The 22937-nt window shown below is 33.1% G+C and overlaps 1 protein-coding gene across 3 annotated transcripts in view; it reads right to left on the bottom strand.

Moving 5' to 3' along the window:
* Positions 1 to 8: 8 nt before the first annotated feature.
* Cnksr2 (connector enhancer of kinase suppressor of Ras 2) overlaps positions 9 to 22937 on the bottom strand; it is a 263447-nt gene continuing 240518 nt past the window's right edge. For 2 of the 3 annotated variants that reach the window (XM_010607126.2, XM_010607127.2), the window contains 2 exons: positions 3152 to 3348; positions 9 to 1049 (listed from right to left, as the gene is read on the bottom strand). In XM_010607126.2, the coding sequence (XP_010605428.1) occupies positions 834 to 1049; positions 3152 to 3348 (413 nt within the window). In that variant the 3' untranslated portion in view covers positions 9 to 833. Of the gene's footprint in view, positions 1050 to 3151; positions 3349 to 9883; positions 10589 to 22937 lie in introns of those variants that run through there. The other variant, XM_010607128.1, reaches the window with a different exon arrangement.

Here is a 22937-nt window from a genome sequence, read left to right as displayed (position 1 = left end):
GACTGTTAGCTGCCTTTCTGGGTGAGTTAAGTCTGTTTTAAAAAATCCATTCTTAAATTCTTCTGTACACAATCAGCATTTCATCACTACAAAAATAAAGGAAGATTTAAACCAAGAAAATAAAGCAGCTCTATCTTCAATTTGGTCTTAGTTACAAAAACATCTTACAAAGCTTTGCCCTGATACACCATTAAGTGTTCTCCAAGATTTGGAATAGTATTTCCATTAACCAGCTTTCACAAGTTAACAGACTATTAAGACGAATATTAGATACCTGAACTTTTCTTATATTGATGCTTTTCTATTTTGCTTAACTCTTATATGCACACCTACATTTCACAAAAATAAAACTACAGCATTAAATTTTGTGCAATGTTTAAGAAAATTCTTAGAACATTTTAATAAATATAAAAAAGGTTTAAATTCTTTCCCACCCATAAGGATGTCTGTACCTGAAAAAATGTGATTTACTTTTGAAGTCTTGTTTATATAAAATTAAAGGGAGAAAAGATGACCATAGATAGAAAACTGCCTTTTTGTGGTTTTACTACTTGAAGACCACCTGTATTCATAATTGTTTGTAAAAGTTAATTTTAAATCATTAAAGATAGTTGATTTTGAATATGGTAAACATAAGCTGAGCACTGACTGCATTTAAAATATACAAATGCTCATTAAAGACAGTGGTTTTATGATCAAATATGGTTCATTTCATATAGTTTGGTAACGTCAAAGTATGACTTGTCAAGTGTCCCACATACTGATATAAAAACTACCTTAAGTATTTGTTCGGAGTACCAGCAGGTATTAGATGGTCTGTATGCCGAATGCACTTACACATGTGTTTCAATGTATGAATGAGTGTGTGTCAGAGAGGGAGTGATTACATCTACTTCAGAAGAAATACTTAGTGGGTCATTTGAGGCGGTATTTTGACAGATATCCAAGAAAAGGTCGAGGTACATCTGCTTCCACTGCTGAAATTCCTTAGATGTCAAGTCCGGATTATCCAGGACCTTATCAATGATGGCTACTTCCCCTTCTCTGGCCTGAAAAGAAAAGAAAAGAAAAAAAAAACAGGATGGGAACAATTTTTCATTCAAGTTTAAAATAAAAAGTTAATAGGTAAAACATCTAGAAGTCCGTAAGAAATGGCTTTGGTATATCCCCACTCAGGTATTTAGACTCAAGCTCTCCTGCGCTTTATTCTAACTCAGACAGATACCTTGTATTGCTCACTTGATGTATCTTATTTTTCTCTTGGCCTATTCTGCTGCTATGCTCTGCCTATGCAGACCTTCCTCATGCTTTAAGATCCAATTCAAAAGCCTTTCATTTTATCGAACCTTCCTTAAACACTTGGGGAAAATGTTTTCTCCCTCGTTTGTGTACCTAAAACACTCTATCCCTGCCACTGAGTGGACTTATCACATCTCATCTCTTGAGTTACTCTGTTACTGTCCTTCTCCTTCTATATGGTAAACTCTTTATGCTTGCCTCTGTGTGAGCCAGAGTTGGGAAAGAAAGAAAACAACAAGGTGCCTAAGAAGTGGTTCCGATCTCAGAGGCAAGACAGGATATGGAACAGGGCCAGCAGACACTGAGAATGTTAGAAGTTGCTGGTGGTGGGATCCAAGACCTATACTTGGTGAGGGTGCCTTTAACAATTCCTGGAACAAGACACATGCAGGACTGCTTCGTCAATTGTTCTTTTATAACTTAATACTTTTCCATGTCTAAGTAAAGGGTAGTTAATTTTTACCAATAAGGGCCATTTCTTTATAATGACTTCTTCTTTATCTTTCTTTGTTCCTGAGAGTCAAGCAGAGAACCATCTACCTGGTGATTCATCAAAATATACTGAATTGTACACTGGCAGTAGCTCATATTCTTTGACACTAAAAGAAAATGTTTTTCAGGAGTCTACAGAACATAAAATGGGAGGGGTGAAGGAAAAAGGAGTGGGTCTTTGAGATATGTGGGCTTGGTCTTCAAAATGCCTGCTTGCCTTCTCTATCAGACAGTTTGGGCCTCAACAGGGGGAAAGGGGGAAGCTCTATAAGGAAGGAAGGTGAAGATATCTTTGAAGTAGTGTTGGTCACTGGAGTAACTTTTGAGTTGTAGGGTTACCGATAGTTACCTAAAGTAACTTTAGTTACCAAAAGTCCATTAAATTGTCCCATGGATTTGTAGTATTTTCATGAATACCAGTTAAAAGCTAATTGACTCTGAAAATTTGTTTGCTTACTATCTGAAAAATTTTCAAATCATTAATTTTCTATTGTTTATCTCTTTGATACTCAACTATATTTCAAAATTACAAAACCTTAGCAACATGCTATGGATTTGAATTATCTTCCAGTGGAGCCCTTTGGCATTCTGCTTCATGAAAGATATTCTCTATGATAGTTCTTTCCTGAGTCTGATTGTTCAAGAGTAAACATCGGGTCAGGCAGTGTGTGTGGTAGGTCTCCACCACCCTTGTCCTCCCTACCCACATACACACACAGTGAAGGCTGTTCACTCGTCTGCCTCCTTCCACTTCCTGCCTCTTTGCTCCTCTGTCCTTAGCACCTTCTTCCCAATCTGGGTGTGGCATAAATAAGAAGACTGTAAACAATGTAAGCACTTATAGAAATATATAATAGGAAAGTAACAAGTGAGTTGGGAACTGATAGTGTAAATAGAACAATTATACATTTTCTACATCAAACACAAATCACTGTGGTTTTAGTGCAAATCCACTGTAGTTTATGCAGGAAACACTCACAAAATACTGTATTTCAAACCCTTTTAACATTCACTATTGCATTCTGCATGCATGCTGTGTTCCTTTAATAACTGCAATAAGTATACAATATGGTATATTTATCTTAGGAAATCAAAAGACTGAGGAATAACACCAGCTCTGCATTTTTGGAAAAAAATTAATCACATCCTGTTTTCCTCTAGAACTAAATTACATAATAGTCAGTGTTTTGATACTTTAAACGAAAAATTAACATCTCTTCTTTACCAGTGCTTCAAGTTCTGTTTACCTCTTCCTCCTCACTGGCTCCCATTTTGTACTAAACTATAATACCTGCTAATACATTTTCAGTTCAAAAAGAAATCTCCTGAAAGGAATTTCTGCTTTCATCTCATATCTTACCTTTAAAGTGCTTTTGAGAATCCTCAGCCTGTGTAGTTTTTCATTCATTACAGGATCATTACATCGTTTTATAAATGATAGCTTGTATTCCATTTTGGTTGAAATGCGATGTTCTCCTATTGGTGATAGACTGGCTTGCTCCAGTGCCCTGTATAAATCTTGCAAGGAATCTCCTAACTTTTCTTCCCTAGTTTCACCTGTAATGTCAACAAAACAGAGAGAGAACAGGCAGAAAGGAAGAGGGAGAGAGGGGGGGGGGGGATGAGAGAGAGAGAGAGAGAGAGAGAGAGAGAGAGAGAGAGAGAGAGAGAGAGGTATGAATCCAGTGTAATAAAGTTACTTCAATAAAGTTGTTACTTGCTACTCTGAAAAATCTACTTACAAACTATCTGCAAATCAGGGTAATGAAAGACTGGGAAAGCACAATAAGATTACCTATGACATGTAATTTATTTTAGAATGATCAAATGATATGATTCTTTGATTAAACAAAGATTTTCTTAATAGCAAATAACTACATATCTTGACTCCATTAAATTTAAAGAATTATAGTACAAAAGGTACATAGGGAAATAATCCTGCACATAATTTAATATTTAAAGAAATTAATGAATGTTACTTATTATTATACTGGTAAGCAGAGAAGTGCTGGTTAATAGAACTCTCTTGGTTTAATCAATACTAGATTAATTTTCACATTTTTCCAGACTTTATAAGATGAAATGGCATTCTGTGGCATATATCTGATTATAAAAATTTTCCAGTTGTTTCACTGATTAGTTTTCATGTGACTGCCATAGTAATGCCTGGAACATTGTAAATAACTGATTATAAATTATCATCAATAATAATGTTTTAATTAAAATGAAATATAGAGATATATTTATATGTAACTATAAGGAAAAATTCTGGCATGTACTGAGAAGCTACTTAGCAGTGCAAGACCTGGGAAGAAAGTGCTCCAATTAAATATTTTTGAAAAAAATTTATGTACTAGTTTGGGTAAGGATTTCAGACCTAGTTGAATAAATAAAACTGCCATTTTGTTTATTGTTGTCAATTTGTTTTATCATAGGACAAAGACAAACTAGGATTTTGCTTGGCATGGTACACAGGGCCATATGATGTTTCTTTTAATAGCCAGAGTCATATTTAAAGAACATTTATTATATTGGCCGTGAACTAAATATGGAATTTTATTAATTCCACCATGGTCCTGGTGAATATTTTAGGCTTTCTAACAAGTTTCAAGAGAGATACTTTGTTAATACTTGTTAACAAGTAGATGTGCCAGGCAGTAGGTTAAATGCTTAACATTCACAATCTCCTTCAATCTTTGCCACGATACTAACCGAAGAGCTATTTGATCTACATTTTTGGCTGGAAAGCACCTTGTTCAAGGTCACACTTCATAAATGGTGGATCTAGAATTCTAAGTGGATTGTCTGGATCTAGAATTCCAAGTGGATTGTCTGGCTACAGAAATAATAATTTTCACAAGAATTCTGTCCTGCCGATTTTTCAGTAATCATTTCAACTATGTATTTAACAATAGGTCCTAATTAGTGAAAGGCTCCCAGAATGCAGCATTCTATTTTTTAAAAAATAATGTACCTAAAATTGCCCCAAAAGCCTAAAACATAAGTAGTTTAATTTGAAGGGATCAACTTTAGGATCAAAAAAGTAGTTTTAATTAAATTTCATATTTAACTTTTGGCTCTGTGGCTGAGGTTAGCAACTAATGCTAGATATGACTGAATTTTCCATTACAAAGTTCCTTGTTGCTCATGAACACATACTATCACTAAATTCTCTATAATAAACGTAAACTTCTCAACCATATATTTAGGCTAGAATTATAATCTAAAAATAAAAAATTCCCCTTAATCTATAACCCTTAAAAATCTATAACCTCTTAAATTATGTGTTGGCTCACCCTTCAGTGTTTTCAACAGCTATAGGATTTTCATGGATGGAGGACCCTAAAAAGGAGGAACTGCTTTGTGAGTTAAAAGCAAGTTAGAAACAAGATAGAGAATTTTCACTTAGAATGCTTTGGAATGAGGAAGGCACAACATCATGTTCATTTAAAGTAAGTAAATGGAGTTGTAAAAACAAGAATACATTTGAACAGTATAATTCCATTTCATAAAGCCATAGGCTAGGAAAAGACTCCAAGGAATTATTTAGTAGTATCATTCTTTTTGCATCAAGGCAAGACTGCATCTAAAGCCAGATGTAATTTCATAGAGTAGAACATGGGATAGAAATGGGAGGCCTAACAGATGAGAAGAATAGTAGTTAAAGTATAGGTAACCTAATGTGTAATTACTTTTCCAGTTCTGGAAAGAAGATAAAGGACAAAAGGGATTCGAACTATAGTTTGATGAATTAAGGGAGGCAAAAGTATCTTTGCACAGCAAAAAAGAAAACACTTCTCCATTTTACCTAACACTGCTGTCAGTATATATTTTGTTCAAAGTCACATTTTGACTTTGTTTTCTTTTTCCCTAACTTTTAACATTGTGGAATACTGGGGCAGATTGACTTTTATAAAATTAAATGTACTTTTACTTTAAGAAGGATAAGTGAAAATTTAATATAAAAATGACATATATATGTATTTAAAATAAGTGAAAGGCTTTCCCCCATTCTTGATATTATAGGAAAAAAAAGCATTCAACCAAAAGACAACATAATTCTACAAAGAATCTTGTTTGATGGCTGTAAGAATTGAGTATGAATTATCTCTGGGCAGCACATTTGAACAAGGAATCACAGTGAGACTGAACACAGAGACATTTCCGAAGTAATGGGATAATGGCTCCTATCAGAGATTGGAAAGCCCCTGTCAACCCCTTTCAGATCATACACAGATGCAACACCACACAAGACACAGTAGTGGAATGGTAAGGATGAGGGACTGAGATGCCAGGCTACCACAAAATGCCACCAATTATTTAACATTTTAAAGACTATACAAAGAGTCCTTTTGTTTTCAAAGGTGGGGGTGAAGGGCAGAGTCACATTATAAATCTGATTCACTGTGCTCAACAGTCAAAACAACACAGAACTCAACATTCAAGACAAAAACAGACCTTTATTTTCTTTTATAATTTTTCAATTGGTTTCCTAGATTTTTCTCAGATGCATACCAAATAAGTCAACTGGGGCTACTGTTGCAACCAAAAATATGAAAGCACCTTTGTGTTCTTCTCCTTTTGCCCTCTTCTTCTTTATGTCATTTTCATTTCTCTTCAGGCTTCTCTTTTCAGTCCTTGCTTTTCTTCCTTTAGAAGTGGCTTGCTTTGGAAGACGAGGCAAGCTTTTGGTGAGGTCTGCTTCCCGACTAAATTTCTTTCAATGTGCCAATTCAACTACTGGAACACTGGCTGAAAACCTGCTCTTTTACAATTTGAATGAATGTTTTCTGAAAGCTGGCAAAGTGCAGACTACATTCAAATGATGAGACATATATAGGAACCTTTGCAATTCCTAATGAGGAAGTGTATCACTGCTGCAATGGTATTTTAATCTGTATCTAATTTATTCAGGAAATCTGGACCTATGAGGGAATAAATTTTCCCCCAAGTTATATTCACATTAACAACATGTAAATTAGTCTTGGGTCAGATTACACAGTTTTATTCTGGTTTTGTTACAGCAAAGAGTGCATATAAAGTCCCTTTTCTCATATAAACTCTTATTTACTGATAGATATGAGGACCAGGACCACAATTAAGTAATTAACTTGTATTCTGTGCCAAGGGAGGATACTTTCTGGCTGTCATACTTGACAGGGGTTCAAGAAGATCCTCCCTATTGTCTCATTTATATTCTGCTCAATTATAAAATATTGTCGATCTAGGAATATAGATTCATACTACATCGCAACAGCTTACTGTATGGTTTTTATAGGTTGCATATGATTTCCAGGTAGTAAATGATAAATAAAAGCTCAGAGAAAAGATTAGCTAATGAAATTTACTAGTTTTTTATAATATCTTGCACAGTGCTTATGAGCAGATAATAGTGTATTTCTCAAATACTGCAAAGTCTTTGATGCATTTCTTTATAATTCAGGCTCAGTAGTTTCCAAACTTTTTGATTGTGTACCCTTATCAGTTAAAGCACTACTGTTACTGGTAACCTACAAACATGTATTATTCTATATTAATATATGATAAAACAGATACAAAAAATAAAGCCAAAAGGGATATATAAGACCCATGGGGAAATTCCAATGATTTTCCTCCTGTGCACTTTTTGCAATACACCTGTGTTTTCCTCTTCAGAGACCTATACTGCATGACTTTTCCGTGAGTGGAATTTGTGTCATGCTTGTTTGCATTTCCCATTCTCTACCTGGCAGAGTGCCCCATGCACTGAACAAATTCAAGTGGAGTATTAGTTTTCCCTACTTTATACACAAACTACTCTAAAGATGGTGCCCTATTAGGTGACTGTGTAATTACTACAGTCTATACTGTTATATTGTTCATATTTCTTTGTTGAGAATTAAGAACAAAAACTTAGTGGCTTACAATTTTACTCTAGTGTCCTACTCTGCCCTGTGATGGCAATTATTGAAGGAGAGTAAAATATGGAAATAAAACTAATGAGTACTGTATACCAATAGGGCTCTTGTAGAACTAAACCGACAATGGGTAATGGGTTGTGGTAGTACATGTTTTAGAAGGGAATTGTGCTCTTTTAAAATTCGACAAATGATGTCCTCATGGAAACAGTAGTTCTCTCCACAACACAGCTATGTAATGAGCACAGAAGGTTGGGAGAGGTTAAATCACAAACAGGGAAGGCTGGGGTATTAGTCACCAGTCAAATCTGAGAGGCATTTGTTCTCATATAACCACAGAGTACTTTAAGTCTTCCAGGCTAATGATATCAAGTATGTGCAACATTATTCTTGTCACAAAGGGCAATCAACATTTGCAATGATACCATAGGAATATTTTCTATGAATATTAATTTATTAGTATGCCACAAGGAATAATTTATTTATATGTAAGGTGACATACCTTTAATGGATTTAATGTTTTTGCAGGTTTTATGTAAAAGATGATTAAATATTCCAGGGATTTAATTATAATTAGAAATGTTTAATTAAATACTTGCACTCTTAATTATTGCTTTTATATAAACCAACTAGCTATGTCTATTGTAAAACTGGGGAAGGGGAAGGCAGTTTGTTGGAGCAAAAAGCATACGATCTTAAAAGCTACCTTTTAGTTTTCCCTCTATAACCAACTACTTGTCTCATAATTAGAGTCCTTTATTTTCTTTTAGGCCAAATAACAACACCCAAACATTAATATTTTCTAATGGAAAAGTTTGATTTTAACGAGGAACACCCTCTCCATTTAAAAGGACAGTTCCAGTGGCTCCATCAACATCACTGTTTCTTTTTTCTTTTTTTTAAGAGAATGCGTAAAACACATACTTGCAAGAATGACCATAAGTTTCACCAAAATCAAGCATGGCCTGTGCTTATGTGAATTCCTTGACAGCAATAAAGCTGACTTCCATAAAGATGTGACAAAAGAGATAGCTAAAGTTTATTCTATACTTTTTTCTCTCAGCATGCAATTTCTCTCAGACTATGTGGTTTAATATCAGATATATGGCAAAAGATTAATTTTCAGGGTACTATAATAGTTTTCTTTGTGACAAATAGTTCACATAGCAAAACTCTGGTATCCTTAGCATTGCTTTATTGACCCAAAAAAGAGGCGGTTCCTTGAAGGACAAATACACTTAATATACAAACATAAATGACAAAGTCTAGATTTACCCACAGAATTTAGCAAATTTAACCAATAGACATAGAAGTTAAGGTACCTAGCTCTGAGGCAGGAATTCATAATGGGGCAGTTTAAAGTCCACGCTAAGGGATGATTATATTTGAAAATTAATGTAGAGTCACCATATTCCTTAATCAGAAAAAACTAAAACTCTTCAGATCATAAAATTTTATGACTTAAACAGGGAGAACAATCCAAGAAAACTCCATTAATATTAAATGCCACAAAATGCTTCTTGGTGGATTTCTACATATCAGAATCATCATTTTTAGATATACTTAAAAACATTAAATGGTCAGAGCAGAGGCAGATCAATGTGATTTTATTCACAACACAAATTCCATTTGTGAGAAAGAAGCATAGATTACTTCTTCTTAGAAAGATATTTACTATCAAGCATACTTAATTATTTAGCTATCTAAAAAGATCTACCAATTGGTCATATTTTTATTTTAAGTAATTATATTTTTACAAGTATTCACATATGCAATACTACACACTGCAGGAACAGGAAGCAAAAACATTTCAAAATACAATATTAAATTATTTGTTCATTGCACAGTATGAAATATCCATTAATTAGCATTGAAATTAGTACAGTATATCTTATCCAACTAAAGGAAATTTCACATCCACCACAGAAGAAGAATACGCAATAATGAGCCATAGGGGAACCCAGTTACAAAATAATAAATAATATCTGAAGCTAATTTGAAAGACATCCAGACAAAATACTTTTTCAAAAATGAAAACCACAGCCTACAGATTTGGAATATTTTACAGAAAAGAATAGCTCATGCCCGTCCCAAGAGGTAACACCACTTGAATACAAGTGCCAAGAAATAAAGAGAGAGTATTTTAGCTGAGGAATCCATTAAAGCCTGGCATAAGGAATTTCCTTCATTATTGTCACGGAAAGCAGTTTTTGTGTTGCATCTGAATACACTTTATAGTAGATTAAACATATTAAGTTTTAGAGCAGGTTCAGTATACCTTGCCTTAATAGATTACACTTAATTTAGTACAATACAGCATGTCAAGTTTTAAAAATGCAAAATACACTTAATACAGAATTTGCTTCCTCTCTTTTGCCTTAAAAGAGGCCTTTGAAGAGTCCATAAACAGCCAGGATTTTCTAATGAGCAGAGCTCATCACTCTATTTTCCTGGTATCAGGACAACACAACTGAGGTTCCATCACAGAGCCCTTCCCCAGTCAAGACCCTTTCCCTTCTGTTCTCCCATAGAAAAGGCAGTTTTCTGTTACTGTGCTCCATCTTGATTGGCTTTGATCTTATGCTAGTGCCACTGTAGAAAGCTCGCATTCTTCTTAAGAGTGGCCTGCCCCTCTTAACATCCCTTTAGGGAGGCCCCCAATCCAAAACACTTGATGATCTAAGCTTTTTACAAGTCTGTTTTCTGTTATAAACAGCAAGGACGAGGCCATTTTAGTTGCTTGCAAGAGGTTGATGTTGAGTCTGCGCCGTGCCAACTCTCTCCGATCTAAATTCTCTAAACATTAGCTTATCAATCTGTGAGTCCAATGGGTTGAGTGCCAATAGAAGTGGATCCGATTTGGCATGGAGAGGTTCTACCAACTCTCGCAGTGTATTAGCCTAATATGATAAAGCAGTGATACAATATGATGAAAGACCTGCGAGTGCCATTATTCCAAAGCATATTAGTATTTGTATTAGAAATGCCATCATGCAATACCCATGAAGAGAAAATAGAAAAATATGGCTAGAATTGCATATGGTTTTAATAACCATAATGTCTTTCTGTTGGCATGCAAGTCTACTTGGCCATAAACTGGACACTTTTTGCTTATTTTGGTTGTTTGAAATGCCAATCTTTCAAATATATACAATAACATTTAGATAAATCTCTTCCCACTTCTAAACTTGTGATTCACATCTATGATTTTAATCATAGAAGTCCATGCTGAAAGTATTCTACATACATATACAAAATGATCACTCTTTAAAAAAAAACTTACAATGTATGTCTATACAAGTTCTTTCCACAAATTCATACAATTAGTAGTATGTGGAAAGATTTTCTGGTCTTCTGACCAGAAGACTATCTCACTACTCTGATATATGTGCTACCATCTTCTGATCAGTGAGAAAGAATAGCCTACCTAGTGTTACTCAGATAAAGAGGCTACATATTAAATAATACAAAGTGAAGAGAAATGAATACAGTAAATGTGATGAAAGGGTAATTTTTCATCTGAGTATAAGACACATACCAAGGAGTTAAGAAACTAGAAGAAAATAAAATATCTGAATGACTGGAGAAACTATGAACAATTTAAATAAAATAAACTGCAGTCTCTCTCTCTCTCTTTTTTTTTAGTACCGGGGATCAAACTCGGGTCCTTGTGCTTGCAAGGCAGGCAGCAGAACCACTGAGCTAAATCCCTGACCCTGTAGTCTCTCTTAGTTCACTTTATTATGATGATTCTAAATAGTGTCAAAAGGCACAAATCAGCAATATTTATTATTTCTATCCTAGAGCAGAATTTTATCTGCAACATCCTCTTGTGTTTTTGAGCAGTGTCCAGAAGAAAAAACAAATTGGAAGAGGGAAAAGAAAAGCATGCTGTTCATTACTACCTCCCTTAGACAACAGGGAAAAGTACATGTTGCCCATAACGCTGGTATATAGAAAATCACATGTGGCATAGTTCAAAAATCATTTCCTCTGGACAGAAAAGGGGCTGAGAAGTAATCTTTGTGTATAAGTCAAATGAAACAAAACATAATACAAAATTTTTCCAAAGGTTATAATCCTGGGAAGTTAGTTTCAGCTTCTACCTCTTTGCTTCATAAAGTCATTGAATTTTAAACAGCAAAATCAGAGGCAATCTAACCTCAGATACCAGGTCATTTCTAAAGTTAAATTGTACTTAATTTATCTATGCAATTCAGATATTTTGTAAGTTGTTTTGAATACATCCCTCATTTCCCTGCAGAAACAATATCATACAAGTATAATTTCTAGTGTGTTTTCTGATGTCTATTTAACCCCAGAAATCAAGTCAGATTGCTGAATTTTATTCCAGGAAATTGGAAACATTTCTTTAATTTACTCCTTTGGCATAGTGCAGGACAGAGGGAGAAAATAACTATTTCAAAATGGTTACAGCTAGCTACCAGTTTGTGTATACTAGCATAAGATTAAATCCCAAGGGCACAGTACTTTTGAGGTATTAATGGCCATGCCATTAGCTACATTGTGAGTGGTGTTGAGGTGTGCTTGTTAACAAATTTCTGGGCTCTGCATCCCATCTACAGAATCAGAATTTCTGGGTATAGAACACAAAAATCCGTAAACAAGCAACTCAGGTGATTCTTATGCCCACTGCAGTTTGAGCTTCTGCTTAGGCCAGTCACAAAGGGATGGGATATCTAATGAGTAAGGCTTGTTGAAAGCTGATTGTGGTACTGCATAAACAAGTATTTTCTAAGTCAAAAGCCTTAAGGTTAGGGAGTTCACACAGCATTTTATTTTTAGTTGTTTCCAGTATAGCAGTGTATCACACTGCTAAAACACTTTTAAAGTTTTGGCTGAGGAATTTGATGAAATATCTAGATCTACTGAAATTATGGAGGATAAAAGAGGCCCTGGAGAACTGCTTAAAAATTTTTCAAAAGCTAAAATTTTATTTAATGTTAAATATTTTTTGTTTATTTGAGGTAAAATAGAACAATTAGAAAGATATGCAAACCAAACACACTTAATCTACTGTGTCTGGGTATGTGCATTATGAATGTAAAGGATGAATATATTGGTAAACCAGGCAAACCAGGAACAACAGGACAAAAGGCTGCTGATATATAACTAATGCATAGGAAATCTCTAAAATACGATGATAGCAGTTACAGGCTAAACTTGTTCTCTACCACTGAGCTATACTCTCAGCCTACCCTTTAAGTGAAACTTATGTGTTAGCAACACTTGAAAACATCTTTTAGGTTTAGTAGTCACAGAAGTACTTGATATAGTAATTAAATTTACCACTAGTTTATCTTCAATGAAGTGTCTATAGATACTTTAGAAAAACATACTAAGAAGTATGCCACATTATAATTATCATAAATGTTACGATTTATATTTTAAAATGGAAAATGGGAGAGATTTTATAGACATATTGTTCAGTACGGCCTATGAGGCATATATATAAATATAAATATATATGTTATTTCAGCAGTGTGGGTGAGTAGCATTCTCCTGGCAAGCTAAATGACTTTAGCAACCAATTCTAGGATTAACAATTACTTATTTAAAATATTTTTAAAGTTCTTATATCCAGTTGAAATAACTATAGAAGTAACATCACTAAAGGCTGAGATATGAACCCACTACAGAAAAGTCTCTTTTATAAAACCCCCAAATAATTTAGAAATAAACAATGTAGTTCTTTAAGTTATTAGAATTTTCAAAGTATCTCAACTTTACAGACTTTTACTCGACTTTACATTAACAAGATATAATTAGCTAGATCTTCATGTGGATGATAATCAGTGTAAATTAACTCAGGAGAATGGCTGATCTGGTGAACAAATGAATCATATAATATATTTCACCTGTGATCAACTCTTGCTTTGCCAAAATGAAAAGGTGAGTTTTTTCTCGTCTATTTCATTCAATAGGTTCTCCTCTGAGCTTTCCAATCCTACCAGGATATTTTCTTTCCTATCTTACAAGTACTTTGAAAGGCAGTTCCAACATGATCTAAACTTTGATCTACTTATGTGATAAAAATCTTCAAAACACTGATCATACTTCCATGACTTAAGCAATTTAATTTGCCCATCACACCTGCATTCTCAAAATTGAACATTCTGATAAAATAACAGGTAAAGTTACATGTACCTGCAGATCTGGGGTTATGAAGATACATTTAGTATGTTCATGCCATCAGAATCTATGCGAAATAAACAAGAGAACAAAGGACTATGCACTTATGTCCTTTTCCTATGTTACTGATCAGTGTTTAATGTGTTCAGTGCTCAGTGTTATGTCCTTCTGCCAAGTTGTTAACTTGATCTGTGTTTAGCAAAATCTGATATTATGCTAATTGGGCTTTTACTGCTTAGTTTTTTAGTCAGCAGTCAATGACACAACTTCCTAATACTTGAAAATGTGAGCCAAAATAAATGAAGCCATACATATTTTTCAAATTAACAGTAACACAGTTTTTGTGAAATTTTAACCTATATCTATATATCACAGCACACAGACACACAGACACACAGACACACACACACACACACACACACATTGGGTCTCAAATACAGGGCCTTGTGCATGCTAAACATGCACTGTACCATTGAACCCTAGTACTATTATTTTGCTTTGATCAGATTACTTAAAAATAACATTTAATATCAGTTCCAGTACTATGTTATCTCAGGAGACTGAGGCGAAAAAGAGGTGAGTTGAATATTACATTATTTTAAACAAGAATATAACAGATGGTTATATGTGTATGGGGTGTATTAGAATACAGTGAGTGATTTTTAAAGCAAAATTCCTAACGATTTAACTTTCTATGACATTTCTTTGAAGTTAATATGTTTCCAGATTTATTGGGATATAGGCTATGTCAAATAAAATTCAGTCATTTTAAACGTTCAGTGTGAAGTTTGGTATGGTAAGTTCAAGAATCTCATACAAACATCAAATGAACAATGGTCAAAGATTTTACTTAGTATTAATCAAAGACTCAGAAAAGTATTACACCAGTACAAAGGAGAATTCTTGCTGTGTGTGTATATATGTATGTGTGTATATATGTGTATAGGTACATTATATAGCCATTACAAATTTTGAGATCTATCTGCTGATAAATGCAAAACTGGTAAGTATCTATGGAGCAATAATCTTTTTCCATCTGGATAAATCTGCATTTCAATAGACTAGATATTTCTGTTACTATTATTTTCTACAATTTCCAGAGTTGAAACAGTTAAAAGAAAGTAGAAAAGCAAAGCATCATACAGTCATATGTTAGAATGGTATCCTCGAAACAATGCATGGTTTTCCTCTGAAAACACTCACCAAGTCTTTTGATTTATTTAAAAATATCTTTCACATTCCCTCCTATAATACTAGCACAAAACAGAATGATTCTTACACTAAAAGTCTATCGACCGACATTACTTCCTCTCATGCTATTACATTGCTTTGATTATAGAGGCTTGAAATAAATGGACTTCTACACTTTCTGAACTTGCAATATTATAAAAATTGCCTTATTGATTTCCCTCCTTCAATAACTTCTAAATGTTAGTGCCTTATTAATAACCTCCTTGGCATAGCAGCTTGACATTTAGGATCATTTGTTCATTAACAATTCTGGCAAGGAGAAGCTGCTTTGGGGGCATTGCCAATTGAATTTAAGGAGATTTTGAGGATATACTCCTAAGTGAAATAAATAAGTCACACATGTGTAAATACCGAATAGTTTCTCTGGTGTGAAAAACCATAATAGTACATAAGATCCTAATGGTATAATTGACAATGTGTAATAGGAAGAAAAGGGCTAAAGGTGTAGGGGAAGTGGGAAGGGAAAATATGAGAAATATACATACAAAAAAATATGAGAAAATACAAAAAAATATGAGAAAATGAAAAAATGGAAATGAAGTGTTTGTAAATGGGGAGGGGAAGAGGGGGTGAAGGGAGGGCAGGGGACAAGGGGAAAAATGAGAACCAAGACCTGTCATGTAAAGGTACAAGAGCCCAGTGATGAATGTAACTGTACTGTACACCTAGAATGCATCAATAAACTCAATAAAAAGAAAAAAAAAGGAATTTAAGGAGAACCAAAAATACTCTATCCAGCAATGCAAGTGCCAAGAAAGAAGAAAATTCAAGGAATGTTTGTAAGAACCTAAAATTGTACATCAACAGTCATATATCCTTGATAGTTTTTCTTTAGTTTGAATGTGTTATAAATATAATCTCAATTTAATTACATTTCCCATATCTTTTAAATGTTTAATCTATAACTACATCATAGATTTACCATAAATCTTAATCTTTAATCTACATATTATAACATGCAAATATATTTTAAGAAGCAATTTGTATTGAAGGGATATTGACTCAATGCTTTGATGCAAAAATACAAATGGCTTCATATCATAGCTGCTGCACAAGTTTTGCAGTTATATCTGTGCTTAACATTTGGCATCACATGTTGAATTTCACACTCATCAGTAAAATTACAAAAAACTTAAATCATAGAAGAACTCCATGAGGGTGAAGTGAGAGTTCCTTTTGTAAAATTCAAATGTTTGAAATGTCATAGTTATCTGCATGTTACTACATAATTTGTATTCAAATATAGTAATAAATTGCTAACAAAACAATCTAGTAAGTCTATTTTCTGTCTATAAATTAAATTTATAACAAGTTTATGGTGTTACCTTGTTCATAATCTATTTTTTAAAATAAGAACAATTTCATATTTCATTAAGATTAGAATGTAAAAATTCTTATTTAGTATATTTGATTAAAACTTGGACTACTAATATGAAAAAATAGATCCATCAAAGTAGAGATGCTGTCTTAGATCATTTTGTAGGGATGTGCAAAATGAAGGGTGAATCTGGGATTCCCAATTTCCACCAAAAACTACTTACTATCTCCCTTGATTATTGCCATTTTGGGGTGAAGTGGGAAACAAAAAAATTATAGCAGCTATGGTGTAATTAGTAAATCTATCACAAAAGTGATCATCAAAGACCTCTGAAACTTTGGAGATATCTATATATAGATATATATATCTATATATATATCTATATATATATATAGATATATATACACACACACACGTATACAGTAATGATTCAAAGATACAAACATACATACTACAAATAAGGCCAAAGTTCCACAGAGTTTGTTGATACAAGTATATCAGTATCATAAATATACATATGCACACTATATATATTAAAGAACACATTACAAAACATACTGATCTGTGTGATCTTCCATAAATAATTGTAACGTATCTCTGTAGATATGCTGTAACTAGATTTACAGTAATTCCCCCTTACGTCCATGCATACTTATGATCAAGGATCCAGAATAATTTTTCTCATACTGATTTTATTCTAAGTGCAGAATTAATCTAAAATGACATTAAAACCGGATTTAGAAACAATAGAAAAATCTCAAACTAAAATTAAAAGGAGCATTGTAAGATCACCATCAAGTACATATTACATGTGTTTACTACTCTTTAGGAATACTGTTAACATAATTTGAAATTAAGTGCTATTCTTTAGTAACTGAGTATGTAGAATACACACAAGTACACACAAAACTAGTACCTGGTGTCATGATGACATTTTCCTTCTCCTTATTGTAAATCTTTAGTATAGCACTAGAAAGCCTGTTTTTATTTTGTGGGAAATCAATAAATACTTCAAAAGAAGAAGCAGGAACTCTTCTTTAACAATACAATATACTTTAATTACAGAAGGCCTCTAGAACCAAAGCCATAGTTTTAGCCATACTAGGAATGGTTTCAAATCTTGGTTGTGTGGGCAGATCTGGTCTCCATGGTGATGAAATAGCCTATGAAGTGGAAAGAACTATGGTACACTGCTCCCTATAGAAACTGCCAAAAAACCCAAAAAACAAAAAAGGAAGAAACTTTTAAACTGAAATTAAATGCAGCTTCTGTATTGGCATTGACAAAGCCTGAAGCTCCACTCAACAGGTATTTTGCCTGGGGAGTTGCCACGGCAACATTATAAAAGGGGTGGGTTGCAGGTATTTACATCAACTTATTTCTATGTCAAAAGCCAGAACATATGGGTTAGAAGTAAAAATTATTCACTAGTTATTTCTTTTAAACAGCCCTTTAACAGAGGCATTTGATTTTGCATTTAAACTGAAATTAAATGCAGCTTCTGTATTGGCATTGACAAAGCCTGAAGCTCCACTCAACAGGTATTTTGCCTGGGGAGTTGCCACGGCAACATTATAAAAGGGGTGGGTTGCAGGTATTTACATCAACTTATTTCTATGTCAAAAGCCAGAACATATGGGTTAGAAGTAAAAATTATTCACTAGTTATTTCTTTTAAACAGCCCTTTAACAGAGGCATTGCTGATTTTGCAAAAAATCATTATATTAATTAAAAAACATTATATTAATCTAATTAGTATTCCTTTTAAAAAATCATATGAAAAATATCAAATAAATTTGCTCTTCCATTCAGTATAAACATTCTGAAGACAAACCAATTTAGCTTGTTCACTAATAATGATTATCATAGTAACATTGTACTTTCTACTTTATAAAATTATTTTATGTGCAATATCTTAAAAGATATAGTAATGTAAAATTCACAATTCACTTTGGTAATAAATTATTTCATACAACATATTGCATCCTTCGAATGAGAAATTAGAAACTGAGATACTTTTCACAGTGGTTTACAAATTTAATTCTTGAGAAGTAGTTTTTAAAAAGAGCTAAATATTAACAAGTTAGCTTTAAAGGAATCATATCAAAGTTTTAAATACTATGAAAAGTTTTGATTCAAGTAGTGAAATTGTTTCACATTTTATACAAATTATAGCACATGATTTGCAGACAATGATTAGTTAAAACTGAAAAGTAGCTGTTGGAGTGTTACATGCCTTATAATCTTAGCACTTTGGGAGGCTCAGATAGAAGGATGGCAAGTTTGAGCCCAGGCTGGGCAACTTTTCAATTTAGCAAGATGCTAAATTCAAACAAAAAATAAAAAAGAGCCCAAGCTGTAGTTCACTGCAGAGGCTCTGGATTCAATCCCAAGTACTGCAACAGACAGACAAAAAACTCAAAACAAAACAAAACAAAAACCCTGGAAAGTAAATTAATTACCACTTTATGATAAAAGGTGGTGTAAATGCTATTGAAGGTTTAGAATAAAGTTTTTTGGCTTTACTTGATGGAGCATGTTAACAGTTGCCCAAGCATGATCTGCTCCTTTTAAATGGGACTCATATATGCACAGAAAAAGTATATGAAACATTGTTAAATTTAACATGAATTATAATTATAGATCTGACGTGCAATATGTAGTTGCAAGCATTCACTCTGCTATCAGGATGTCTTAGTCTGAATCTCAGCTCTGCTATTAAAAAGCTGGCAGATCTGGTATACGCTATTTAAACTCAGTTTCCTCATCTAGAAGATGAAGATAATAGTATTTATTTCATAGGGTTGTTGTGAGTTGTAAATATGTTATATTAATTAAAGACCTTAGTATACTGCCTGACACATGGGATGCAAACATTTAAAATTGTTAGCTAATATTTTTTAATAGATTAATGTGTTCAACTATCCTACAACATTTAAACAAAATATATCATATTATGTAGATAATTAGGCTTTGCTTTAGGGAACGTGATTCTAATTTAATAATTTTTCTATGGGAAAATGTCTTCTAACTATATATGAGTAAAGAATGAAAGATTTAGATTTATGGGCATGCTTGGCTCTTGAAGATTGCATCAAATTGCATTAGATTGCATTTCAAATCCAGACTGCAGAATACTTTTATAGAAAAGATACATCATTGTCTTCCATTTTAGCAGAGAGCTGAAGTCTTTCTGAGATAACAGTGAAAGCAAAAGGACAAATACATATAATTCAATTATTCGATTCATAGTGCCTTGACATCAAATTTAAAATTATTTCATTCAATGATTGGTAAGTCAATAATGATGTCAACCTAAGAGAAATGAGATTTGACTTAAAATGGAGGCACCATGCTAAAATATTTTAAGTTTTTATTTCTTCATAATTTGTTATATTCATAACATTTATACTGTAAAAATATATATCACTATTTAGTGAACTCAGAAAATAATTGAAGTATATAATACATGAATCCTATTAATATAAATTGGGGGTTTATTTCTCATATCACAGTGGGTGTTTTCTTTTTGCTATTAGATCACCTATTTTGGACATTAATGTGGCAGTGCTGTAAAATTTTTTCTCAAGATGCAAAAATATTGAAGACTTGTTTTGAAATAAGTGACGTCTGTGTTAGATTGTTGTTATCAAAAAACACCACATATTTGAGCTTGTCATCATGGTGAGCTATGTCACCTCTGAAGTACTACAGCTCTCCTTAATTCTAACAACTTCTCCTTCTATCCCTCCCACTGTCTGATCTTCAATCTCATCGATAATCCAGATTCTTCCTGAATTCACTTCCTCATTCAACATGGACCCTCCTGACAAGACCCAACATTTCCTTCACCCTCTTGGATATGCACTGCATGAACTCTTTCCAATATCTGCCCTTATTCTTACCTAGCCACTGAGGATTGCTAGGAAAACTGTATAATCACAATAATAAGCATCAGTCTAAATTTGTGTTTTGTGATAATAGGGTATTTCAAGGCTACTTGGCAGACTCCATTAGGTGAGCTCCAAGATTCCATTATTACTCTTAAAGTCCTACTCTGCCTGTGGATCTTCCTCTGAGCTTTTTTCCCTCACATTTGCATAGGGATTTAATATTTCTGATTAAATCACTGAAAGTTTTCTAATTGGTCGCCCTGTCACATACATTCTTACATACCAATACAGATTGCTAGCCTTTCTAAAACTTACATCTGATGATCCCCTCTTCCTACTAAAATCTGCTGAGGTCCTTCATCATGTTCTTTGAGATATAATCCCAACCTCTTGGCTTGGTATACTAGGATCTTCATAACTTAGTTCCAACATAATTCTTTTTATCCTATCTACTCATCAATACTACCATGATATATTTCTCTAAATTATACTTTGCTTTTTTTCTTGTCTACCTTTGCTGATGCTATTTTTTTTTACCATGTAGAATTTGTTTTCTATTTTTTCTTTCTGATGAAATCTTATCTATCCAGCTTATACGTCACACCTTGAGGCCTTGTCTGATTTCAAAAGGTAGAGATAAACAAGAGCTCTTATGGGCTTTCACAGAACTTAATATATTTACCTCTTCAAACACTTAATATATTATTTTGTTATATTTGGATGTTTTTCTCTCTCATCAGATGACGAACTTACTGCGATTTAAAATCTTTGATTTTCTAGCATTTAACAGAATAGGTACTAAGAGCATTGTGGTGCTTCCATAAATATTATTTGAATTGAGTCAAATCACAAAATGGATTTAAATCCAATATCTAAGTATATGAGTACAAGGTGAAGAACCATGTAAAATTCTTCACCACGCTGTTTTAACTGAACTGAAAATTTTACTTAAAATCTTTGATATGAACTATGTAGCAAAGGAAGGACTCCTAGGAAACTATGCCTCTGAGGTCAAAGAATGCTATTTTCAGCACTAATATGTCAAAGAATGATTTAGACTTTATATGAATCGATAGTACAACTACTGCTAAAGGGAGTTTTCATTAAATAGCCTAGATTATCAAGCTATTCTTGTATCATTAATACTAGGAGTAAATGAGGTGAGTCAAATCTAAGATTCAAGATGAATTTTTAACTGTGAATATAACCCATAAATATACACTCTGTTGTTGATAGAGGCTAATTTATTAGAATGGAATACTTCAAAATAACTTATGTTACTACCTTCCTACCTTAGGAAGATGTTAGAAGAGGTTGCAATTAAATGGCTTAAAATGGATGGGTGTATTGCTATATCCAAAACAGTCTCTAAGAATCATAAAAAATAGATAATCTTCAAAAAATATCCTTGTCTTGTATAGACAGGCAGCAAGTATCTAGCCCTAGTATATTATAGAAAAATAATCTATTAAGGAGAAATACTCAAATGTTGTCCTACATTTTCTAAGCACTTCATAGAAGAAATTTGTCATATAATTTTATATAAACAAGTGGAATACTACTTATCCAAAATGCTTGGGACTAAAAAAAGTATTTCAGACTTGAGTTTTTTTTTTTTAATTTGAAATATTTGCTCGGACATTTACCAGTTGGGCATCCTTAGTTTGAAAAATATAAAATCTGAAATGCTCTGAAATCTAATACTTCCCTAATATCAAAAGCTGAAATTTTGAAGTATTGAATTTTGAAGCATTTTGTATTTTAGATATTTGGGTTAGGGACATTCAACATATTGCTTTTTATGAAAAGACAAATGAGTTTTGACTGCAGTTTATTTCTATAATTGGAAACTATTATTTATAGGGGATGTGAGTTAAGGCACAGTATAGAAATGACAATTCTTAGGAACCAATGAACGTAGTTAGCCAACGAACATGGCTGACTAAAAGAAACTCATCCTAGCTAGATGTGGTGGCACACACCTCTAATCCTAGCACTTGGGAGGCTGAGGCAGGAAGATCAGCATGAGTTCAAGGCCAGCCTGCTACAGTGAGACCTTGTCTAAAAAAAAATAAACTTATCCAATTTTTATCTTTGTAGAGTTCAAAGGCATAGATGGATCATAGAGTATAAGAAATAGGATTTAAAAACCTTATCAAGACAAACAGGAATTTTCAATGATCACTAATTTAAAAATACTAAAATTTTAGTACTAACATAAACCATGCCAATGAGAGAAAAAAGAGATGCAGCTCAAGTCAAGGTAGTTATAAGGAAATTTGTCAGAAAAAGTTTTAGCTTTAAGTAAGATTTCTATAAAAGATGAATTTATATAAATGATTAGAAATAGACAAGCAGAAAACAATACTAATTGCTTGTAAGAAGAATGCTATGAAAGCAAATGTCCAACTGAGTTGTGTGAAAAAACTGAAAATACAATGAAATATTTAAAAAAATTAAAAAATAAATGACAAAAGATAGAACCATGTTGTTTCAGTGATAGTTTATGCTTTTCCTGCAAGGCGAAAACTTAAAAAACTAGGACTTTAAAAAAAAAGAAATGTTTTTGGAGACTAAGTAGTGCCAAGAACTACTTTTTGGTCTCTTTGTACCAGTAAGTTATAATCTTAGCAA

This window comes from Fukomys damarensis, unplaced genomic scaffold (genome assembly GCF_012274545.1).
Source record: "Fukomys damarensis isolate Sample0158 unplaced genomic scaffold, DMR_v1.0_HiC HiC_scaffold_39, whole genome shotgun sequence".
In the NCBI taxonomy this organism is placed as follows: Eukaryota; Metazoa; Chordata; class Mammalia; order Rodentia; family Bathyergidae; genus Fukomys; species Fukomys damarensis.
The sequence above is the reverse complement of the archived record's forward strand: the minus strand, read 5'-3'. Positions and strand labels throughout refer to the sequence as shown.